The 19,788-nt window shown below is 45.4% G+C and overlaps 1 protein-coding gene across 1 annotated transcript; it reads right to left on the bottom strand.

Annotated features, from left to right (window-relative positions):
• Positions 1–22: 22 nt before the first annotated feature.
• On the bottom strand, positions 23–19,788 carry mrps15 (mitochondrial ribosomal protein S15). Its single transcript, XM_069896327.1, has 13 exons — positions 19,701–19,788; positions 18,916–18,958; positions 15,627–15,767; positions 15,363–15,488; positions 13,557–13,635; positions 12,733–12,943; positions 12,570–12,626; positions 11,338–11,413; positions 7,485–7,533; positions 6,220–6,304; positions 4,851–4,909; positions 3,640–3,831; positions 23–1,641 (listed from the first exon to the last, which is right to left on the bottom strand). Exons 1-13 carry the CDS (start codon positions 19,786–19,788, stop codon positions 1,531–1,533), a joined length of 1,317 nt encoding a protein of 438 aa, XP_069752428.1. The 3' UTR covers positions 23–1,530.

Raw genomic sequence — 19,788 nt, forward strand, 5'->3', positions numbered from 1 at the left:
AAGATGACCAGATAGTCACAAGCACACATATGAAAGTTTATTTTCTGTGTCATTGTGGAAACTGCCCATGCACAATTGGAATGTACTGCTGCAGCTCACACCAACTTCTGGTGCCTGTGGTGGAACTTTCAATCAAATGGCTGCTTTACAGCTAACTATTAACTATTAACAGCGAAGACCAGGAGGATTTATCTCAGATACACCTTTGAACTTTGAGGGGGGGGGGTATCTTATAAAAACATAAAATTATGGAAGGAATTGATAAGATGGAAGCAGGGAAATTGTTTCCACTGAGCCTAAAACTGGGGGATATAGCCCCAAGATTTGGGGAGTAGATTTAGGACAGTGGTAAAGAGAAACTGCTTTTCTAAGAGAGTAGTGTATCTGTGGAATTCTCTGCCCAAGGAAGCAGGAGAGGCTGCTTCATTGTAAACATATTTAAGACAGATTTATATATCTTTGCATAGTAGGGGAATTAAGGGTCATGGGGCAAAGGCAGGTTGCTGGAGCTGAGTCCATAATCAGATCAGCCATGATCTCATTGACTGGTAGAGCAGGCTTGATGGGCCGATGGCTGATTCCTGATCCTATTTCATATACTTTGCCTTGAGAATCAAAAATGGTCCATCAACACTTAAAAAAGTGCTTAAATTAGTGATTGAATCAACAGGAGGAGGACACACCACAGGCACAAGTGTACATGTAGTTAATCTCACTTTTACTGAAATGATTTAGTTGCCCAGCTGCTGCCCTGCACCCTAATTAATGATGTCACACTGCATACATTGGCAACAGTGGACCCAAGATAAATGTGTACTAAGCCCATGGGCCAGCTGCAAGCTTTAAGGCTGATAGCAAGTTCGACAGGGTTTCTACAGCCACCTTGGAGCCGACCTCTACACGATTTGTGGTGGAAAAACAGGATTCCCTTTGGCTTCCTCAATGATCTGTGATGTTCTATACATGATGGGCATCTAAAAATGGTGGAGTGGAGGTGCCAGTAGATTGGAGAACCAGGATGTGGCTACTTTGCAAATCATGTTGTCAGACTGGGTGACAAATGTTCGAGGAGCTCAACATTCATCTACTACTGAGAACGTGAACCCAGCTTGGACCAGGACACCAACCTCCCTTTCCCAGCCACAATACTAAAGTTCTCATCCCACCCGGGCTGCACTCTCTGCTCACTCCTCCCATCAGGAAGAGGAACTCACACATCAAGGACAGATTATTTTCTGTTACTACTCTATTGAACAAACCACACGCTGGTAAATAATGTTGCCCTTACTCTCTTTGAATTGACCCCTCACTGCAGCCCTCTTCAGTGTCCTGTTTTATTCTGCATTATATCATGTGGATAACATGAACTGCACACAAAACAAACTTTTTCACAGGACCTTGGTATCACATGGCTACTACTTTCTCACAATGATCAATAAGATCAGGTTTTAAGACTACAAAGAAGATAGGAAAAAATATGGATTTATCCCTTTGGACACAGACATTTCGGCCAACTGAGGGCACCCCTGATCACACAGGCGTTCCTTCGTTCACTTCACGGACAGGTTGACCTCTCTCTGCAGCTGCCGCCTTGCGCTTCTGCTGCTCAGCCGCACGGAGCTTCTTCACCTCCTGGAAAACCTGAACCAAAGTAGAGCACCCATGAGCGAGATGGGAATGTGAGTGAGCCTGGGCTTTCCCACGCCTTGTGGACAGCCTGGCTCCCTCTATCCGCCCCCCCCCCCCATCCCATTTTGGAAAGAACTTCCTTGATGCCAAACCGATTCGATGGTAAGATCTACACCCAAAGACTGAGCCCTCAGAGCTGATGGCCCTGCCACGTGTAGTCATATTGTTCCAGAATACCTGTGGTAAACATTACTGCAAACATTTCTCGATTCTACAATATTTACTTTTATGCGGAACTGATTCAAACCAAGCTTGAGACTGTATACATCTTCCTCCTCAGGACACCGTCTCTCCTGGAATTCAACCTGCATCACACAGCCTCCACCTTGTCCGCCTGACCATTCTTCCTGAAACTTTTTGGACAGCAAGCACTTCAACGAAGAGCTGTCATAGCTGAGAGTAATTCCACCTACACCCAATGTCAAGGCCTATACATTCTGGGGTCAGTAAAGGGCATTAACATGGCACATGTACGAATGTGGATTTGTTCTCTCACCTGCTGACCCAGTTCTGTGTTGATCTACCTACTCACAAGCTGTTACCTAAATGGATACCATTCCATCATCATCTAACCCAGCACTGCAGACTTTGCACTGAATAGTGTTAAACAGGAAAGTCTGCAGATGATGGGGTCGAGCACAATATCCAAATGTGCTGGAGAAACTCAGCAGGTCATACAGGATCCATGGGAAGTGAAAGGTGACTGACGTTTTGGGCCTGGGCCCTTTGGAATAAGAAAAAGCAGCACATTGATGCCTGAATAAAAAGGGTGGGAGAGGAGGAAGTGGCAGGAGGAGGAGCACGGCTAATCAGTGGATACAGGTGGGAGGGGAGACGAGGTGGGGTAGCAGGAAAAGGTTAGCTCACTGACAGAAGGGAAGGGCTGAAGGAGAGGAGACAGAGGGATGGGGAAAGAGGAGGGGTTAATGGAAACTGGAGAAGTTGATGTTCCTCCAGTTTATGGGGGGCCTTGATTTGGCAGTAGGAGGCCATGGACAGACATGTAATGCGACCATGGAGGGGGCAAGTGAAATGAATGGCTACTAGAAGGTTCTTGCGGTTGCATCAGAGTGAAGGTAAAGGAGCAAATCATCTGTGAATTTAGAGCTCATTTGCTCCATCCAGCATTCTTAATGGCTTGAATACGCCTGGGATTATCTGATCTTGGAAGCTAAGCAGGCTCAGGCCTGATCAGTTCTTGGAGGGGAGACTGATGAGGAACACCAGGTGCTGTAGGTTTCTGTGAGGGGCACTGGGCAAAGTGGCGACTCTGTCTGCCTTATGGTTAAAGAATTTATGTTACATTCTAAATGTAGTATTACGTGACAATAATGGAACCTTTATCTGATGTGCCCTCTTTTACATGGGGGAGCCTGATACAGACAATTGTTTCGTTGAGCACCTTCACTCTGTCCGATGCAATAGCAAGAACCTCCCAGTGGCCAACCATTTCAATTCCACAGTCACACTAACATGTCCATGACTTGATACACTGCCAAACCGAGACCTGAAAACTGGAGGAAGACCTCATATTGCTCTTTGGCAGTCTTCGACCATATATCATTAAAATGGACTTCTTCAATTTTTAGTTAATCACCCTGCCATGTCTCTTTCCCTATCCCTCTGTCCTCTTTCCTCCAGCTCCCCATCCCGTTACCTTCCCTCTCCTATCAGAGAGCTACTCTGCCCCTGTCAGCTTTTTCTTTTCTCCCTTCCTACGTGTTTCCACTTATGACCCCCCCTCCCTCCCTCCCCCCCCCCACCCCCCCCCCACTTTTTTTATTCGGGTTCCTTCTTGTTTTTGTTTATACCTGACGAAGGGCCCAAGCCTGAAACATTGGTCACCCTTCACTTCCTCTGAGTTTCTCCAGCATCTTTATGTATTGCCCTGAATGGTGTTCCCTGTTTGACTTAAACTTTCCCTATTCTGAAGGGATAGTGCAGACTTACCTTTATGCACAGAGCTTTCTTGGCCAACCACCGCTGCGTTGCCTTCCTGTAGTACTCGGGGGGGAAGGTGTACTGAATTCCCAGCTGCGCACAAACATTCTCAAAAACGCTGTAGCGCGTCCGGCGGAGGAACTTCAGCAGCTTCTTCCGCCTGTCGATGGCCATCAGCATATATCGTTTGTTGGTTTTATCCTGGCCAGGGGAAACTGGAATGAGCACCTGACTCTGAGGTGTAACTACCAGAGACCCAAATGTTGGCTGCAGTGTGGGGTCTGGTGCCATGATTGGAGAGAGGAACTGGTGGTTGAGTGATGGGTTTAGTTCAGTGGTTTTTAACCTTTTTCTTTCCACTCACATCCCACTTTAAGTATTCCCTATGCCATCATGATTAGTAAGGGATTGCTTAAAGTGGGATGTGAGTGGGAGAAAAAGATTCAGAATCACTGCTCTAAACCCAATTGTTACTGAAATATTTTGCAGGAGAAAAATTGTCATTAGCCCATTTCCTTTGGAGTTATGAAACAATGCACATAACGAGTCAATTAGGGACGATTAAAACAGTGGGTTTCAAACTTTTTCTTTCCATCCACATCCCACCTTAAGCAATCCCTTACTCATCACCGAGCACCGAACTTAAAGTGGGATGTGGGTGGAAAGAAAAAGGTTGAGAACCACTGGTCTAGAGACAGCAGTACAATAGGATGAAAGCAGAGATGGTGGCATTAACAGAGTGTAGAAGGATGGATCACAGATGGGCCAAATGGCCTGTTTCTCTTCTACAATATGTGGAGATGCATGCATGGATAACAAGTGAGATCATGTTCAGTGGCACTGTCAGCTAATATTAATTTGTCAACTTTCATTTACAAAGCTCAGAGTGCAGGCTGAGGACAGGAGTGTTACTGCGTCAGTGCAATGTGGTTCAGCAATCCACTCACACCCCTTGGTCACAGAAAATGCTGAAAGAAACTCTGTAACAGCACCCGTGGTGAAAGAAAGAGTCAACATTTGGCAATACAAAAGGCTGAGGGCAAAGCGTGCAGAGCGGGAAGAACTCGACGGCCAGAGAGCAGGATTGGAGAGAACAGGCTCTGTGTGTGACAGGCCACAGACTGACGCAATCGGAGAAATGTAGAGACTGGAAGTTGGAACAAAATGAAACTGGAAGGTTCAAGTGTATCTGTAGGGAGAAAAAAGTCCCAACTCCTCACCTTTCTGTGGAACTGCAGGTGCTCTTGGTAATTCCGAATTTTTGCTGTTAAGATGGCAACTGTGAGAAGGGAGAGAGGTGAGTAGTTTAACACACTATTAACCAATTTTTTTATTGCACTTTGATAACTGTGAATGCTTTTTGCAGTGCACTCTGGAACTCTCATGGCTTGATGTCACCAAAAAAAAACCTTTAAAATACAGAGTACCACTGGCCGCTTCCTGCTACTGAGCCAAATTTGTATTCAGTTTACCCCCCCCCACCCCAAAACTTGGATCCTAAGCGCAAATACATTTCCAACCAGCATGTCATGAGGGACCTTATTTAAAGCCTCATTAAAATAAATTACTCTCATCAACTTTCCTTGTTACCTCCTCAACATAACAAATCTTTGCCTTTGTAAAGGAAGGTTAATATGGACCCTTCCAATGGATTCCAATAATTTGTTCCCCACTGAAGTTAAATTGGGGATTGTTTTGGCAACCACCAGCATTATGCTGACACGTTCTATCACCCTTAACAAAAACAAAGTTCCCAATCCAAAACGCTCTGACATGACACCATGTTCTCACAATGCCCCTTGTTTCACTTCCCTAGATTCTTTTCAAAACCCTCAGATGTACTTGGTACACATCCTCTTCAATTTGATTGGATAATATGTTTTTATGTAGGGTGAATTATATTCTTGGTAGGTTCCAAAGCAGCCATTCTCCACCTTGAGAACTCTGATCAAAGAAAGAAAAAGGATGGTCGACCTTTCGGGTTGGAGCCCTTCATCAGAAATGTCGACCATCCTTTTTGGCCCAGTGATGCTACTCGACCTGCTGAGTTCCTGCAGCGGTGTGTTGAGCTTTAGATTCCAGCATCTGTAGTCTCCTGTGTTTTCAGCGTGGCCTGTCTGCCCTTTAACCCACTGTAAATTTCAACCTCTTATCGACACATCCTCATCACCTCTCCGATTTTAAATTACTTTTTTAATGTTCCCCCTCCCCCCCACCCCCCGCCTCAGTTTAATAAAGGGACTCTGATCTTTGTTTTTCCATAGATGCTGCTTTGTCTACTGAGTGTTTCCAGCATTTTTGTAAATATTTAAAAATCTGGAGATTAATAAAAGTGGATGCAATTGTACTGAAACTGACAGAGTGGATTCTGATTTGCTAATTTTCCAGAATGCAGAAACTAATTAAATCATGGGCCAAATTTGGATAAAGAGGCAGGCATTTGGAGGCAAGGACTCACAAAGGGCTGTGGGCGTGTGGCAACTTTTATTTTTAAAGAGATTGGGCATCAGGCAGGAAAATACAGAAGACCATGCACCCGTGCCCTGGGTTTTTAATGAGTGGTTGAAACAAAGCGGAGAGCATACTCACTTTGGACTTCTGTGGAACCAATGTCGCTGGGATTCCTCTGCACCTTCTCCACCAGCATGCTGGTTTTGAGCTTCAGCTTCTCTCTCTGAAAGGGACAATTCAAGAGACAATTCAATCAATAGCACGAGGAGGAAAGAAACCTCACCTCCTGCACAGGAATACTAATGAGAAGTAAAACAGGACGGGTTGGTCCATCGGCCCAGGTTCTGTATGCACTGGACTTCTTTGGCTTGGCTTCGCGGACGAAGATTTATGGAGGGGTAGGTCCACGTCTGCTGCAGGCTCGTTGGTGACTGACAAGTCCGATGCGGGACAGGCAGGCTCGGTTGCAGCGGTTGCACTGGACTAATGTATTTAAATTCACATCAATGACCAGACTCTTGGAGTTTCTAGAGTTTTCATGACCAAACATTACCTGCTAGGATTTTGGTGAATCTTTCCTAAATGACCAGTATTTACATGCATTGCTGGAGGGTTAACAGCTAAATGATCACGTCATCATCACACAACAAAGTTCACAGCAACTACTTTGAACACAAATTGCTCTCCATAAACTGAATTTTACATTCTTTCTGCGTAACATGTTTATTTCCCCTCCTTACACCCTTTTCCACATTCCTTCACTGAAATTTAACTTCTCCACATTCAATTTCATTCTCCAGCACAAATTTCCCCTTCCCTTGACTCCATTACAGCCTCATTTGCTATGTCTGATAGCAATTTCATCAGAATTTTAAATGGAATAATTTGGTATGTTGAATTAAAGTTTTTATTGAGCTACTATAACTGATCCACCCTATTTAGATCATCACACGCCCAACATGGTCCACCCCAACAGCGATGTCCTTTTGATGCAATCACCTATGACTGCACGTGCTCAGTCTGCAATCTCCTTCATGTCTTGTCCAGCAGCTGGTGGGAAACAAACCTGTTTTCCTGCCCCTTTAAGAGCAGAATTGGTACAGAACAGCGAGATCACACCATTTCTGCAAAGGAGCATCTCTCCCACCCTCCCTCACGTCCTCTACCTGTGTCCAGGCTTTTATTGAGGCTTTTCCAGAAGACTCCTGTTACCACCAGCTTGTTCGCAGGGAACACAAATCTGCATAAGGTGCAATCAGCAACATAAAACAGTGATGCAGCAACGGAGGGAATAGTTGGGGAAGAGATAAATAAAACAGGGCGTCCCAGAGAGTGAGGGTTTGAAAGGCCAGGCCCCGTACAATGTTTTTCTTAAACGTGATCCAAGAAGAGGAAGAACTTACATGACTTGCCATTTCCAATGAGAGCAGCCTTCGAACTACATCATCAGCCCTGTATAAAAACACATAGTTTACACCTTTATCCTTTCTCTCCTATCTTGATGTCGCTCTACACCATCTTAATTCAACCTGCAACCACTCCTGAGCTCAGCAATGGGAGGTGAGTGATAGACAACGTCACGCTCAACATTCCTGCTTATGGGAATCTGTCCTCTCCATCTCCCTCACTGCCCATCCTTGTGTGGAAACTTCTGAGAGATTGCACAGGAAATTTACCAGGATGCTACCTGGATTAGAGAACTTGTCTTATGAGAAAAGGATGAGCAATCTTGGACTTTTCTCTTTGGGGCAATGGAGGATTAGAAGTGAGGTGTATATTATGAAAGCCATGTATAGGATGGCCAGCCAGGACCTTTTCTCAGGGTAGCAATGACCAAATCAGGAGGACATCTGTTTAAAGTGAGTGGAGGAAAGTTCATGAAAGACCATAAAGGTAATTTTCTTTAAAATGAGAGCAGCAGATGTCTGGCACCGCCAGAGGTGGTAGAAGCTGGAATAGGGGCATTTAATGGATTTAAGAAAAAATAAGTTATGGGCTGTGTGGGAGAGAAGCCTAGACCAGTGATTCTCAACATTTTTCTTTCCACTCACATACCACTTTTAAGTATTCCCTCTGCCATAGGTCCTCTGTGATTAGTAAGGGATTGCTTAAGGTGGTATGTTGCTCTAGACCCAATTGTTAATGAAATATTTTGCTTGAGAAAAATTGTAATTGGCCCATTTCCTTTGGAGTTGTGAAACCGTGCACATAACGAGTCAATTAGGGAGGAAAAAAACTGGTTTTCAAACTTTTTCTTTCCACAAAGCAATCCCTTACTAATCACAGAACACCAATGGCATAGGGATCACTTAAAGTGCGATGTGAGTGGAAAGACAAAAGGTTGAGACCATCTGGCCTAGATTGATGTGGAATAGGTTTACATAGGTCAGCATAACATTGTGGGCAGAAGGGACCGGACTGTGGTGTACTATTTTGTGGACCAATGTCCTCTTTCTGCCCTGAGGCCCCCACCCAGAGTAAACACTCACCCCCCCATTACTGTCACACACCCCATCTGATCATGAATCACACTTGATGCATTCCGCATACACCATCCCCTTTGCACTCCGATTTTTATACAAAAGGGCATTCCTCAGGCTACTAACTCACTAGGACAAGGCCACTGCAGTAACATATCCACTCAATTTTATCCACAGGGTAAAACGACTGGGCACCCACAGTGTGTTTCCACAGCCAGTTTGACATTCTGATGGTTACGATTTTCTTTTCTTCAGTATAATATTCAGAACTATGTGACTGACTGGTTTGAGAGTTTCTTTTGTTCAATACCTTATTCAAAGCACCTTGTTTGAGATTAAAAAAAAGGGCTAAATAAATCGTAACAACTTCCAACTAAACAGCTGAGTCAAATCATGAAAAAAACCACATTGAACTACTTACTAGTGTACTGATATCACTTTGCCTAATTTCCACATGATAAAAATCCGACTGAACCAGAATTTAGTCTTGTGGAAATGAAAATACAATGTTCGCTGCAATGAAATACTAAAGTAGGATTTCCAAAGTGATTGTGACTGGGTCTTAAAACAAAAATCACATATTTTCAGAGTTTTGCAGAGAACCTTTGGATCGAGGTCGAGGAGAATTTCCTTTCAGAAAGCTCCTGTCCCAATAGAAAACTTGTTGGATCTGGTTTTGAAAAGTGAGGTGGCTGATTAACAGTGCAAGAACACTCTAAAAGCAATGGTCACCAAACCATTAGGCTCTGATGAATAATGGGGAAGGTCAAAGGGAAATCTAAAATTGCTCTGACAAAGGAATGGGCAGAAGAAAGTGAAACCAAATATTCGTGGCAAAACAGTAAAGGAATACCATTTGAGCTGGAAGAGCTGTTTCAGGAGACTGGGGAAAAGGGGAAAGGGAGTCAAAGTCAGAGTAGATGGAACACACTGAGGATAATCAGGCAGCGAATGATTAGAATAGTGGACGTGGTTGTAATCAAGGAAGCCCTCATCTCCCAGGAGCCACACGCCACAGGTAGAGGGAACTCTGGTAACCTGGCAGACTCTGACCTTGGGAGCTCCTGGATCAGTAGATTTTCTGGACTATGGGATAATACTCTGGAAAAATACCCCACAAACCTTTCTTATTCTCTTTTAGATGTTACATCATAGGCCAGTGAAACCTGGTGAGTTTGAAGGAAGCATGGGAAACAAGGCCAGATGTTAAGCCACTGGGATTTCCAAACAACTAGAGAGTGGATTAGTGCAGTTTTACTGTCCCCAGCCTGACCTCCTCTTATAGCCACAGCATGTATGGTTGGTCTAACAGTGCTTTGACTCCTCCAGCATGTTGAACTCGAGGCACTCAGTGATGGTCATGCTACTGAACATCACAGGCAGGTGGCTACACTCTCTCGTCTCTCTTCTGCCCTATTTCAGTTGTTAGAAATTCTGCCAGTGGTTTAATTTACAAATTTAGATATCAAAATGGAGCAGTTTGACAAAATAAAGAGTGGAGGACTGAAGACACAGCCTTGTGGTTCCCAGTTGAGGACCTCCAATCCTCACTGATTGAGGCCTACAGGATTGAAAAATCATGGATCCTATGTAGAGAGGTGTGCTGAGACCAAGGCCACCCAGCTTGGTGGATTGTTTCTCCGGTACGGTTGTGTTGAGCTGGAACGGCAGTTGACAAACAGAAGTCTGACGAAGGTGTCCTTGTTGTTCAGGTGTTCCGGGCTGAGCGTAGGGCCAGTGAGATGGCATCTGTTGAGGAAGTGTCGAATTAAGAGTGGGTTGAAGGGGGCTGGTACGGTGATCGTGACCAACCTCTTGCAGCACCTCACAATGGTGAATATCAAGTCACCGACTGACTGTCATTCAGGCTCTTCTTCAGCAACAGGATGACGATGACCCTCTTGAAGCAGCTGGGTATTTCAGCCTGTTGGAGAGAGGTTAAAGATGCAGCTGGCAGTTGGTCTCTGCAGGCACGGAGGACTCGGATGTGCACTCTATCTGGCCAGTCGCTTTCTGCACGTTCACTCTCCAGAAGGCTGACCCAGCATCTGCATCACTATCCATGGGTCCAGATGTGCTCGAAATAGGAGGTGTGTTCCCTAGTTTGCTGGTCCAATACTGAGTGTAACCAGCATTGACCATGGGTTTCAGCCACAACGTGGACCAGCTTTTCAAAGCTTTGTCTCTCCATCAATTCCTTTTTATTCTGCTTCCTCAATTTCTCTCATTAATCTGTTAACTAGACAATTGTGATCATCTGTGCAGCCCTGGTCTTGCCCCATCAGAGCTATTCTAGGTCCTTTTACATCCCTACCCTGCAAGCTAAAAATAACTTTTTTCTTTCCCAGTTCAGAAGAAAGTTCTATCACCTGAAACATTCAACCTCTTTCCACCTCGCTCTCTACACTTTCCACAGGCACTGCTGGATCCAGCATTTTCTGTTTTTATTTCCGATTTTGAGCACTGAATCTTCCTGCTTTTCCAAAACCATAAGGAAATGCCGATCCTCAGCATCTTGCTGTGGTCTCAGCCACCTGTTCACAGCAAGTAGCCACCCTGCACAGACAAGTGTGTGCTGTCATCGGTGACCACCCTCTCCACCAGCTATCATTTTGCATTCAGTTTCTGCTTGACACGTGCTTCCATCACGCCAGATATTTAGAAACCCAGCCCCAAATGAGAATGTTGCATCGTCTAAGCCCAGTCACTGCAGAGAGGGTAAATCGGAAAATGCCAGAAAGGGATCTGTCGTAGTCAATGAATGACAGCCACCTACTTGTTCACTACTTCCAAGTCTCTGTAGTCTTTCTTCAACATGGTGGGTGACAGATCATCCAACTGGCTGGGAAATTCTATCAGAGAAAAACGTCAAAAGGAAAAGCATTGAAAGAGGTCATCCAATTCTACACGGTTCAACGGACATCCGATTAGTTCACTTATTCATTACTTCTCCACAATTCTCCAATCCCTTCACAAAAGTTCAGATTATTGTCAGAGCACGTACTTGACACCACACAGATTCTTTACGTTGCAGGGCAGGCAGAATTTCTATTTATCCTTAAGTGTAAACTGTACTCAAGAATAAGACACGTATACAAAAGAGACCAATTGCACGGCAGAAAGAAATAGTCAGTAATAAATAAGATGCAAAGGCAGAGGCCCGCTGTTTTGGCGTTTTATGAGGAGGGCCGTTCGAGACCTTGGTGATGGGAGTCTTGTGGCACTTGTTCATCTTTGCTGATGGCAGCAGCGAGAACAGAGCGTGTGCTGGGAGCTCTGGATCTGTCCCCGGAGATGTTCTGGATGGTGGAGAAAGCTTTGCCTGGGCCCACGACCTTTTGCAGGGGTTTTCACTCCCACCCGGCAGTGACGATCAGACACATCGACAAAAATCTGCCAGGGGACACATTGGAATCCTTGTCCCTCGGTGACCAACATGGATCTGAGCTCCTCTTCCCGTCCGGACTCTCCTCTCATCGCCGCACCAGTTGAAATAGTGACAGGTCGGACACCCACATCATGTCGAGGTCCCATCCGTGCCGATAAAAGCCCCCAAACCCCCCCCCCCCCACCGACCGCCGGACCCGCAGTCATTTCCGGGGAGAACCGAGACAACGGGCCGAGCCTCCCTGCTGGGGTCTCCCGGCTTTTCCCCGATGGGGCAACGTTCCTCCTCGGCCCTCGCTGCACTTGGGCACCGGCACCCAGGAGCAATCAGGGGCTGCGCTCCCCCTCCCCACCCGTGGGCCCAGTTTCCCCCCCTCCTCCCGGACACCCCCTTCTCCCCGGGCCCGGTCCCCCCCCACCGGGCCCGGTCCCCCCTCCCCCAGGCCCAGTCCCCCGCCCCCCGCCCCGGACACCCCCTTCTCCCCGGACCCCCTCCTCCCCCCACGGTTCCACCCCCCCGGACACCCGCTCCCCCCCAGACACCCCCTCCCCCCCGGAAACCCGCACCCCCCCCCCCGGATACCCCCTCCCCCCCCCCCAGGCCGCGCCACCTGCACCCACCTGCTACCCTCCTGGTCGTGGCGGAATAGCGGCGGCCGCTCGGCCCGCACCCTGCACCTGGAATGGGACAAGAAGGTCAGTCGGCCCAGGCCTGACCCCGGGCCCCAGTACATCCCGCAGCCTCCCCGCTCCCCGCCAGCTGCCGCAAGCCCTGTTCACCCACCCGGCCGCCGCCCAAACCCGTCCGAAGCATCTCCGGCCCAGCAGCGAAGGGGGAGGCCCCCCGGCTTCACGCAAAGGGACGAGCGCCAGGCCCCGGCCTCGAAGATCGCGCACACCAGCCGGCGCAGCATCGGGCTCCAGGCGGCGGCGGCCGACGTCGCTCCCCCGTGACGTCGCTCTCCCGGTGACGTCGCTCTCCCGGTGACGTCACTCTCCGCGTCCCATCAGCTGTAAATCCTCAGTGACGTCACTCTCTCCGCCATCACCTCCATGACGTCACTCTCCCCGTGTCATCACTCCTCCATGACGTCACTCTCCCCGTGTCATCACTCCTCCATGACGTCACTCTCCCCGGAGTCATCACTCCTCCATGACGTCACTCTCCCCGTGTCATCACTCCTTCATGACGTCACACTCCCCGTGTCATCACTCCTCCATGACGTCACTCTCCCCGTGTCATCACTCCTCCATGACGTCACTCTCCCGTGTCATCACTCCTCCATGACGTCACTCTCCCCGTGCCATCACTCCTCCATGACGTCACTCTCCCCGTGTCATCACTCCTTCATGACGTCACACTCCCCGTGTCATCACTCCTCCATGACGTCACTCTCCCCGTGTCATCACTCCTCCATGACGTCACTCTCCCGTGTCATCACTCCTCCATGACGTCACTCTCCCCTGAGTCATCACTCCTCCATGACGTCACTCTCCCCGTGTCATCACTCCTCCATGACGTCACTCTCCCCGTGTCATCACTCCTCCATGACGTCATGCGTAACCTCATAGAAGGAGTTACATTTGATCAGAATAAAGGGTGCTTACTGTTTCTCTCATGTGAGGCGAATCTTGAAGAGAAATACAGAACGGCAACTGGAACTCTTCGCCTCCCTGTATCGCAAGGCTGTTAAAACACCGGGTTTATTTGTTTAATGGAATAAAATCATAAACTGTTCACAAAAGATAATGACTGAAAACACTTTATTTTCAGTATCTTTCAATATTATTACAAAATACTTTCTTGCTGAAATTCTCTCAATTAACTGAAATCGGCCAATATTCCAAGTGGTGAAACTAATGGTAGATCATTGAACCAGGTGAATTTATCTCGCCGTTCCTGTGACCGTTGATCGGTGTTGTGGGCTCAGACCTCCATCATGGATGGCCTGATGATGAAATTGGGCAAAATAAACTGACGTCAATAGTGTCTCTGGCTGCTTCTGCATCAAGCTGTAGCTACAAGATATAAATCTGTTCATTCTCCTGGTAGAAAAAAAATAATTGGTTCTCTCCTTCGCCATAATTTGATCTGCGATACTGTCTTCCTAATATCAATGAGTTTATCTCATCCTGATCTTCTGCCTGTCCCTTCATAGTCTTGGTGTCTCTCATGGCATTCTGGCAGATTGACCCACTGCCATAATCTTGAACAGTCTCAGCAAACCCCAAAGGACTTTTTTCCATCCAGGGCTGAACCAGTTTCTCATACTGGAGCAGGGTAGGTCCATGCAATATTCAGCCTGACTTCTGTTAATATAGAACCAAAGAACACTACAGCTGAGAAACAAGTCCTTCTAGTCTGCGTCAAACTATTATTCTGTTTAGTCCCATACCTGCACCCGGATCATATCCCTCCATACCTCTCCCATCTAATTGTTTTCCTTAAATGTCAAAATTGAGCCTGCATTTACCAATTCAGCTCATTCCACACTCCCACCACTCTGCATGCAGAAGTTCTCACTTTAAACATTTCCCCTTTCATCCTTAGCCCATGTCCTCTAGTTTTTCATCTCACCCAACCTCGGGGAAAAAAAACTTGCTTGCATTTACTCTATCTTTATTCATTATTCCTCTACGCTCTTGGGAATAAAGTCCTAATCTCTTTAACCTTTCCCTCTAGATTGAAGTCCTGGGAGCATCCTTGTAAATCTCCTCTGCACTTTCTATTGTATTAATAACCTTCCTGTAGTTCGGTGACCAAAACTGCACACAATCCTCCAAATTTGGCCTCACCAACGATTGATACAACTTTACCAACTCCTCTACTCAATTTGATTTATGAAGGCCAATATGCCAAAAGCTCTCTTGACAGGATGTGATTATACTTTCAGGGAATGGTGTACCTGTATTCACAGAGCCCTCTGTTCTACTACACTCCTCAATGCCCTATCATTTACCATGTTTGTCATACCTTGGTTTGTCCTTCCAAAGTGCAGCACCTCACAACTGTCTGCATGGAACTAAATCTGCCATTTTGAAAGCCTCGTAGTCCATACCTTCAATATTTGTGTTGCCTGCAACTTGCTGATCCAATTTTCCACATCATCATCCAGATCAGTGATATAGATGCAAACAGTGGGCCATGAATGGATCCTTGAGCTACCCCAAGAGCCATGCTGCTGTTCTCTCCCATCTCACACACCCCCATGAGCTGTGATCTATCCCTGCCCTCCCAAGTCATGCTGCCGCTTTGTCCCCGCTCGCCCGAGTTGCGGGGTCACTGAAGTTCTGTTGGAGGAGAATGCAGAATTTTAGCAACCCCACGGAAAGGGTAATTGACAGAGGGAGTGGCTCGGGCGAGTGGAGAGAGAGCATAACTCGGGCAGGTGAACGAGCGGGGAAAGAACTTACAGGTGCGAGACCTCAGGGTCCCGGGCAGGATTGGTGACGGTGGTGTGGAGATGTTGGGGATCGGCAAAAGCCAAAGCAAGTATTCTCCTGACACTACTGCTCTGCTTGGAGAAAATGACTGAATATCTGAAAAATCTGCTTAATCAGTCCCGAGCATTTTGAATAATCAGAAATGTACTGTAAAATACAAAATAAAAAAAAAAAATATTTATATCTGCAACTTCTGAGCATCTGTGGCCCTTACACCCACAAAAGTTCACTAACCTTAAAAAAGTCTGAAAGTTTTGAGAATTCCAGGATGACATGATTTTAGTGTAAAGGTTGTTTTGGTTTGGAGATACCTCCATCCTTTTAAGGTGGTCAAGGTTTTGGATGTTGGTGAGAATTTGGATGATGAGGGGAGGTCTGGAATTTTAAAAATACTGACATTTTCATTTTTACCTTTTTGCACAGTCACCTGTGGGATAGATTTAACACTTTATCTGATTATTTAAAATCTTAGATTCAAGTTTTAAAATCTGGTTTCAGTTAGAATTGTTTATAAAAGGATAATTTTTTTTAGTTCTTACAGCTGTTGACAGTAGCATAAAACAAACAGATGAGGGTAGAATATGTCATTGAATGGTGACGTAATGAATTCAGCCTTTTGAAGATACAAAGAGAGAAAGGTTGATGAATGCCATGCTATTGGTCTCTGCCATTCTTTGAATAAGATATGGCCACCAGTGAGGTTATTGGTGCCCTTTTCGTGCTTTAGCTCATTGAAAACAGAATTGGATTTTTAGAAACTGCAGAATTTATTTCGAAGTTGGATGACCAAATTAATCTAAAAACTATTGATAATTGGGAGGCCAACCATTATAGGCTCATGTTGCTTTGAGTGTTCTCAAAGATTGTGATTAAATGATTAGCTGAAGGGATTATCCCCAAAGTCCATCAAAATGGATTTCTGGATACAATGAAAATATTTCAATATAAAACAATCTTGTGATATGGGAAAGAGGAATAACCATATAACCCCTTACAGCACAGAACAGGCCAGTTCGGCCCTACTAGTCCATGCCGTAGAAAATTCCCACCCTCCTAGTCCCACTGACCAGCACCCGGTCCATACCCCTCTAGTCCCCTCCCATCCATGTAACGATCCAGTCTTTCCTTAAATGTAACCAATGATCCCGCCTCGACCACGTCTGTCGGAAGCTCATTCCACATCCCCACCACCGTCTGCGTAAAGAAATTTCCCCTCATGTTCCCCTTATAATTTTCCCCCTTCAATCTTAAACCATGTCCTCTAGTTTGAATCTCCCCTTTTCTTAATTGAAAAAGCCTATCCACATTGACTCTGTCTGTCCCTTTTAAAATCTTAAACACCTCTATCAAGTCCCCTCTCAATCTTCTACGCTCCAGAGAAAAAAGCCCCAGTCTGCACAACCTTTCCCTGTAACTCAAACCTTGAAATCCTGTCAACATTCTCGTGAACCTTCTCTGCACTCTATTTTGTTTATATCTTTCCTATAATTTGGTGACCAAAACTGTACACAGTACTCCAAATTTGGCCTCACCAATGCCTTGTACAATTTCATCATAACCTCCCTACTCTTGAATTCAATACTCCAATTTATGAAGGCCAACATTCCAAATGCCTTCTTCACCACACCATCTCCCTGAGTATCAACGTTGAGGGTACTATTTACCATCACTCCTTAATCCCTTTGTTGCTCTGCACATCTCAATAGCATACCATTCAATATATATGACCTATTTAAATTTGCCTTTCCAAAATGCAGCATCTCACATTTATCTGTATTAAATTTCTCAACCCACACCTCCAGCCTTCCTAAATCACCTTTTAATCTACGGTAATCTACCTCACTGTCCACAACACCACCAATCTTTGTGTCATCCGCAAACTTGCTTATCCAATTCTCTACCCCTACATCCAGATCATTAATATACATAACAAATAATAGTGGACCCAGGACCGAACCCTGAGGAACTCCACTAGTCACCGGCCTCCAATTGGACAAACAATTTTCTACCACTACTCTCTGACACCCTCCATCCAACCACTGCTGAATCCATTTCACTACCTCCTTATTTATACCTAATGCCTCCACTTTTTTTCCTAACCTCCTGTGGGGAACTTTGTCAAAAGCCTTACTAAAGTCCAAATAGACAACATCCACAGCTTTTCCTTCATCAAAAAGGACTTGACTTTATCAGCTACAGGTAATTTGCCAGTAAGACTGGTCTGGGTCAGGATGAGTATCATGTGCATTTTGTACATCATGTGCATGTGCAACTTAAGAGAAAATGGCTGGTATAATTTCAAGTTCCTCAAAGGGCAATGACACTGGCATCTATCTTGATTAAATAAATTAAATGCATAGACTGCTTCAAATGGTTTTGATATTTACTGGCAAAAATATTAACATTCCAACTTGTCAATGAACTTGGTTCCTACCCCAATAAACAGGCCTCAGTATCAGAAAACCACTGTCTGCTTTAATGAATGAGGTAGGTTGAGATGACATGGCAGCTTCAAGCCAGGAGGGGCAATGGTTACCATGGTCATTTGTGGTGAACTGCACTTTAAAATCAGAGCAGTCCCACTTCTACGTGGTTTCTCCTGGCAAGCACCTTTGACCTGGTGAAGCACATCGAATAGTAGACTTTGCCAGCTTTAATCTGGCCGCTGTTAACAAAAATGCCCTTGGCTGGTTTCCCCACCAAAGTGCTTGTGCCTTGGTGGGGATGTTACCGCGCAATGTTCCCACTGAGGACTTCACTGAGGCCTTTTGTAACAAAGTTAGATGGTGTGGCAAAGCCATCACAAGCTCGACAAAGCTGGTTGGAAACTCCCAGAGGTCAACTTCAAGAAAATCTTGGTCCCAGTATCCTATTGATGTTAGGGTTGCAGATGAAGGGATAGCCTTGGAAGAGCTACAGGCTAGACTTTTTTTAAAAACACTACGTGAACATTTTTTTTTGCTTTCTAAAACAATTAAAATTTTTTTAACCAACAATTTATATTTTTTAAGAACTATGATTTTAGTTGAGATTCATCAATTTTAGGTTGTGAGAAAAGCTTTTACGAGATAGTGGTCCCTACCATGTAATACCCCATAACCTCTTTGGGTAGATGCTTTGGAGGAAGGTCAACTGGTCCATAATCTTAAATGCGGAATTTTTAAAAGTTTTATTGCTGTTAATACTCTCAGGAAGCATTCTGAAAATTCACACTGGGGTTGATATTAATGTAGTAGAGGTGATTAAACAAGTTTCATTCTAAAGCTTGCTACTCCACAAAATGTAAAAGGCAGGTTCATAAGATGATGGTATTGTGGGTCGTTCTGACTCAGGACTGAAGGTTAGCAGCTCCGTCTGTAATCAAAGTGCATTTCAGTTTTCTCTTTGAAGATGGATTTGGGAAATTATCAAAGCAGCATTCCTTAAAACAAGGCATCACAGAGAGCAGCCATGAGAAATATAGATTCTCCATGTTGCAAGGAAAGGGAAACTTTTGTCCATTTGGACAGAAGCAGATGAATACCTGTTACTTTCCACAAACATCACCAGAAGAGCAGGAGGTGGAGCTGAGTGGGAGATTTAAAAATCAACGTTAACACGAGTGCTTGTTAAGTTGGGGTAAATATAAAATACAGTCTTTAGCATAGGGCCATTTTGAGGGGAGCTGTTGAAAAGACCAAGTACTGCTAACTCAGCATGGACTATAGAGAATACCAAGCTTCAGTGAGGTAGTTTCACTTTTTACTTCCTGAGCTAGTTGATATTTTTTTTTCTCTTTCAAAGTGCAGGCATCCAGTCATGACAAGTGAGCAGACTCTTAACATCCTTGTTTGGTTTGTGGGGAAGCAGTTATCAGCATCCTAGATGACTATGTGAGTAGGACTTTTATTCAGAATCCATGCAGAGCTCCTGACAGATTACACATTTGGAGCTCTGAATGGAATTCACTTTGAACCATTCCCAAAGCTGAGAATGTCATGGATAACATGCTCAGTGAGTTGGTCACACCAGTTTAAGGAACTAAGGAAAGATAGGAAATGGGCGACCAACAGGTAGAGGAGCAGTAGTAAGATAGTCCAGGAGTGTCCAGTGGTTATTTCCCTCCAAAACAGACTGTTTTGACTATTGTTGAGGGAGTTAGGGTACAGGCAGCAGCAGATTCATGACACCTGTACTTTTCATTTTCAACCATCCAGCTGGTTTTGGGCAGACTGAAATGCTGCTGCCTCTAAGACCTGAGGGGTTTGTGTATCGCTACCAACAAGGACTGCTGTACCAGTGAATCAGTAGAAAAGGCTCAATGCTCACCAGGTATTTTAATGAAGTGCAAACACTTCGACTTAACCCATGGTATGGCAGCAAAGAGTGGCAGAGTTGTAGTGGTCAGAGATTCCAT

Source organism: Narcine bancroftii, chromosome 8, assembly GCF_036971445.1.
Source record: "Narcine bancroftii isolate sNarBan1 chromosome 8, sNarBan1.hap1, whole genome shotgun sequence".
NCBI lineage: Eukaryota > Metazoa > Chordata > Chondrichthyes > Torpediniformes > Narcinidae > Narcine > Narcine bancroftii.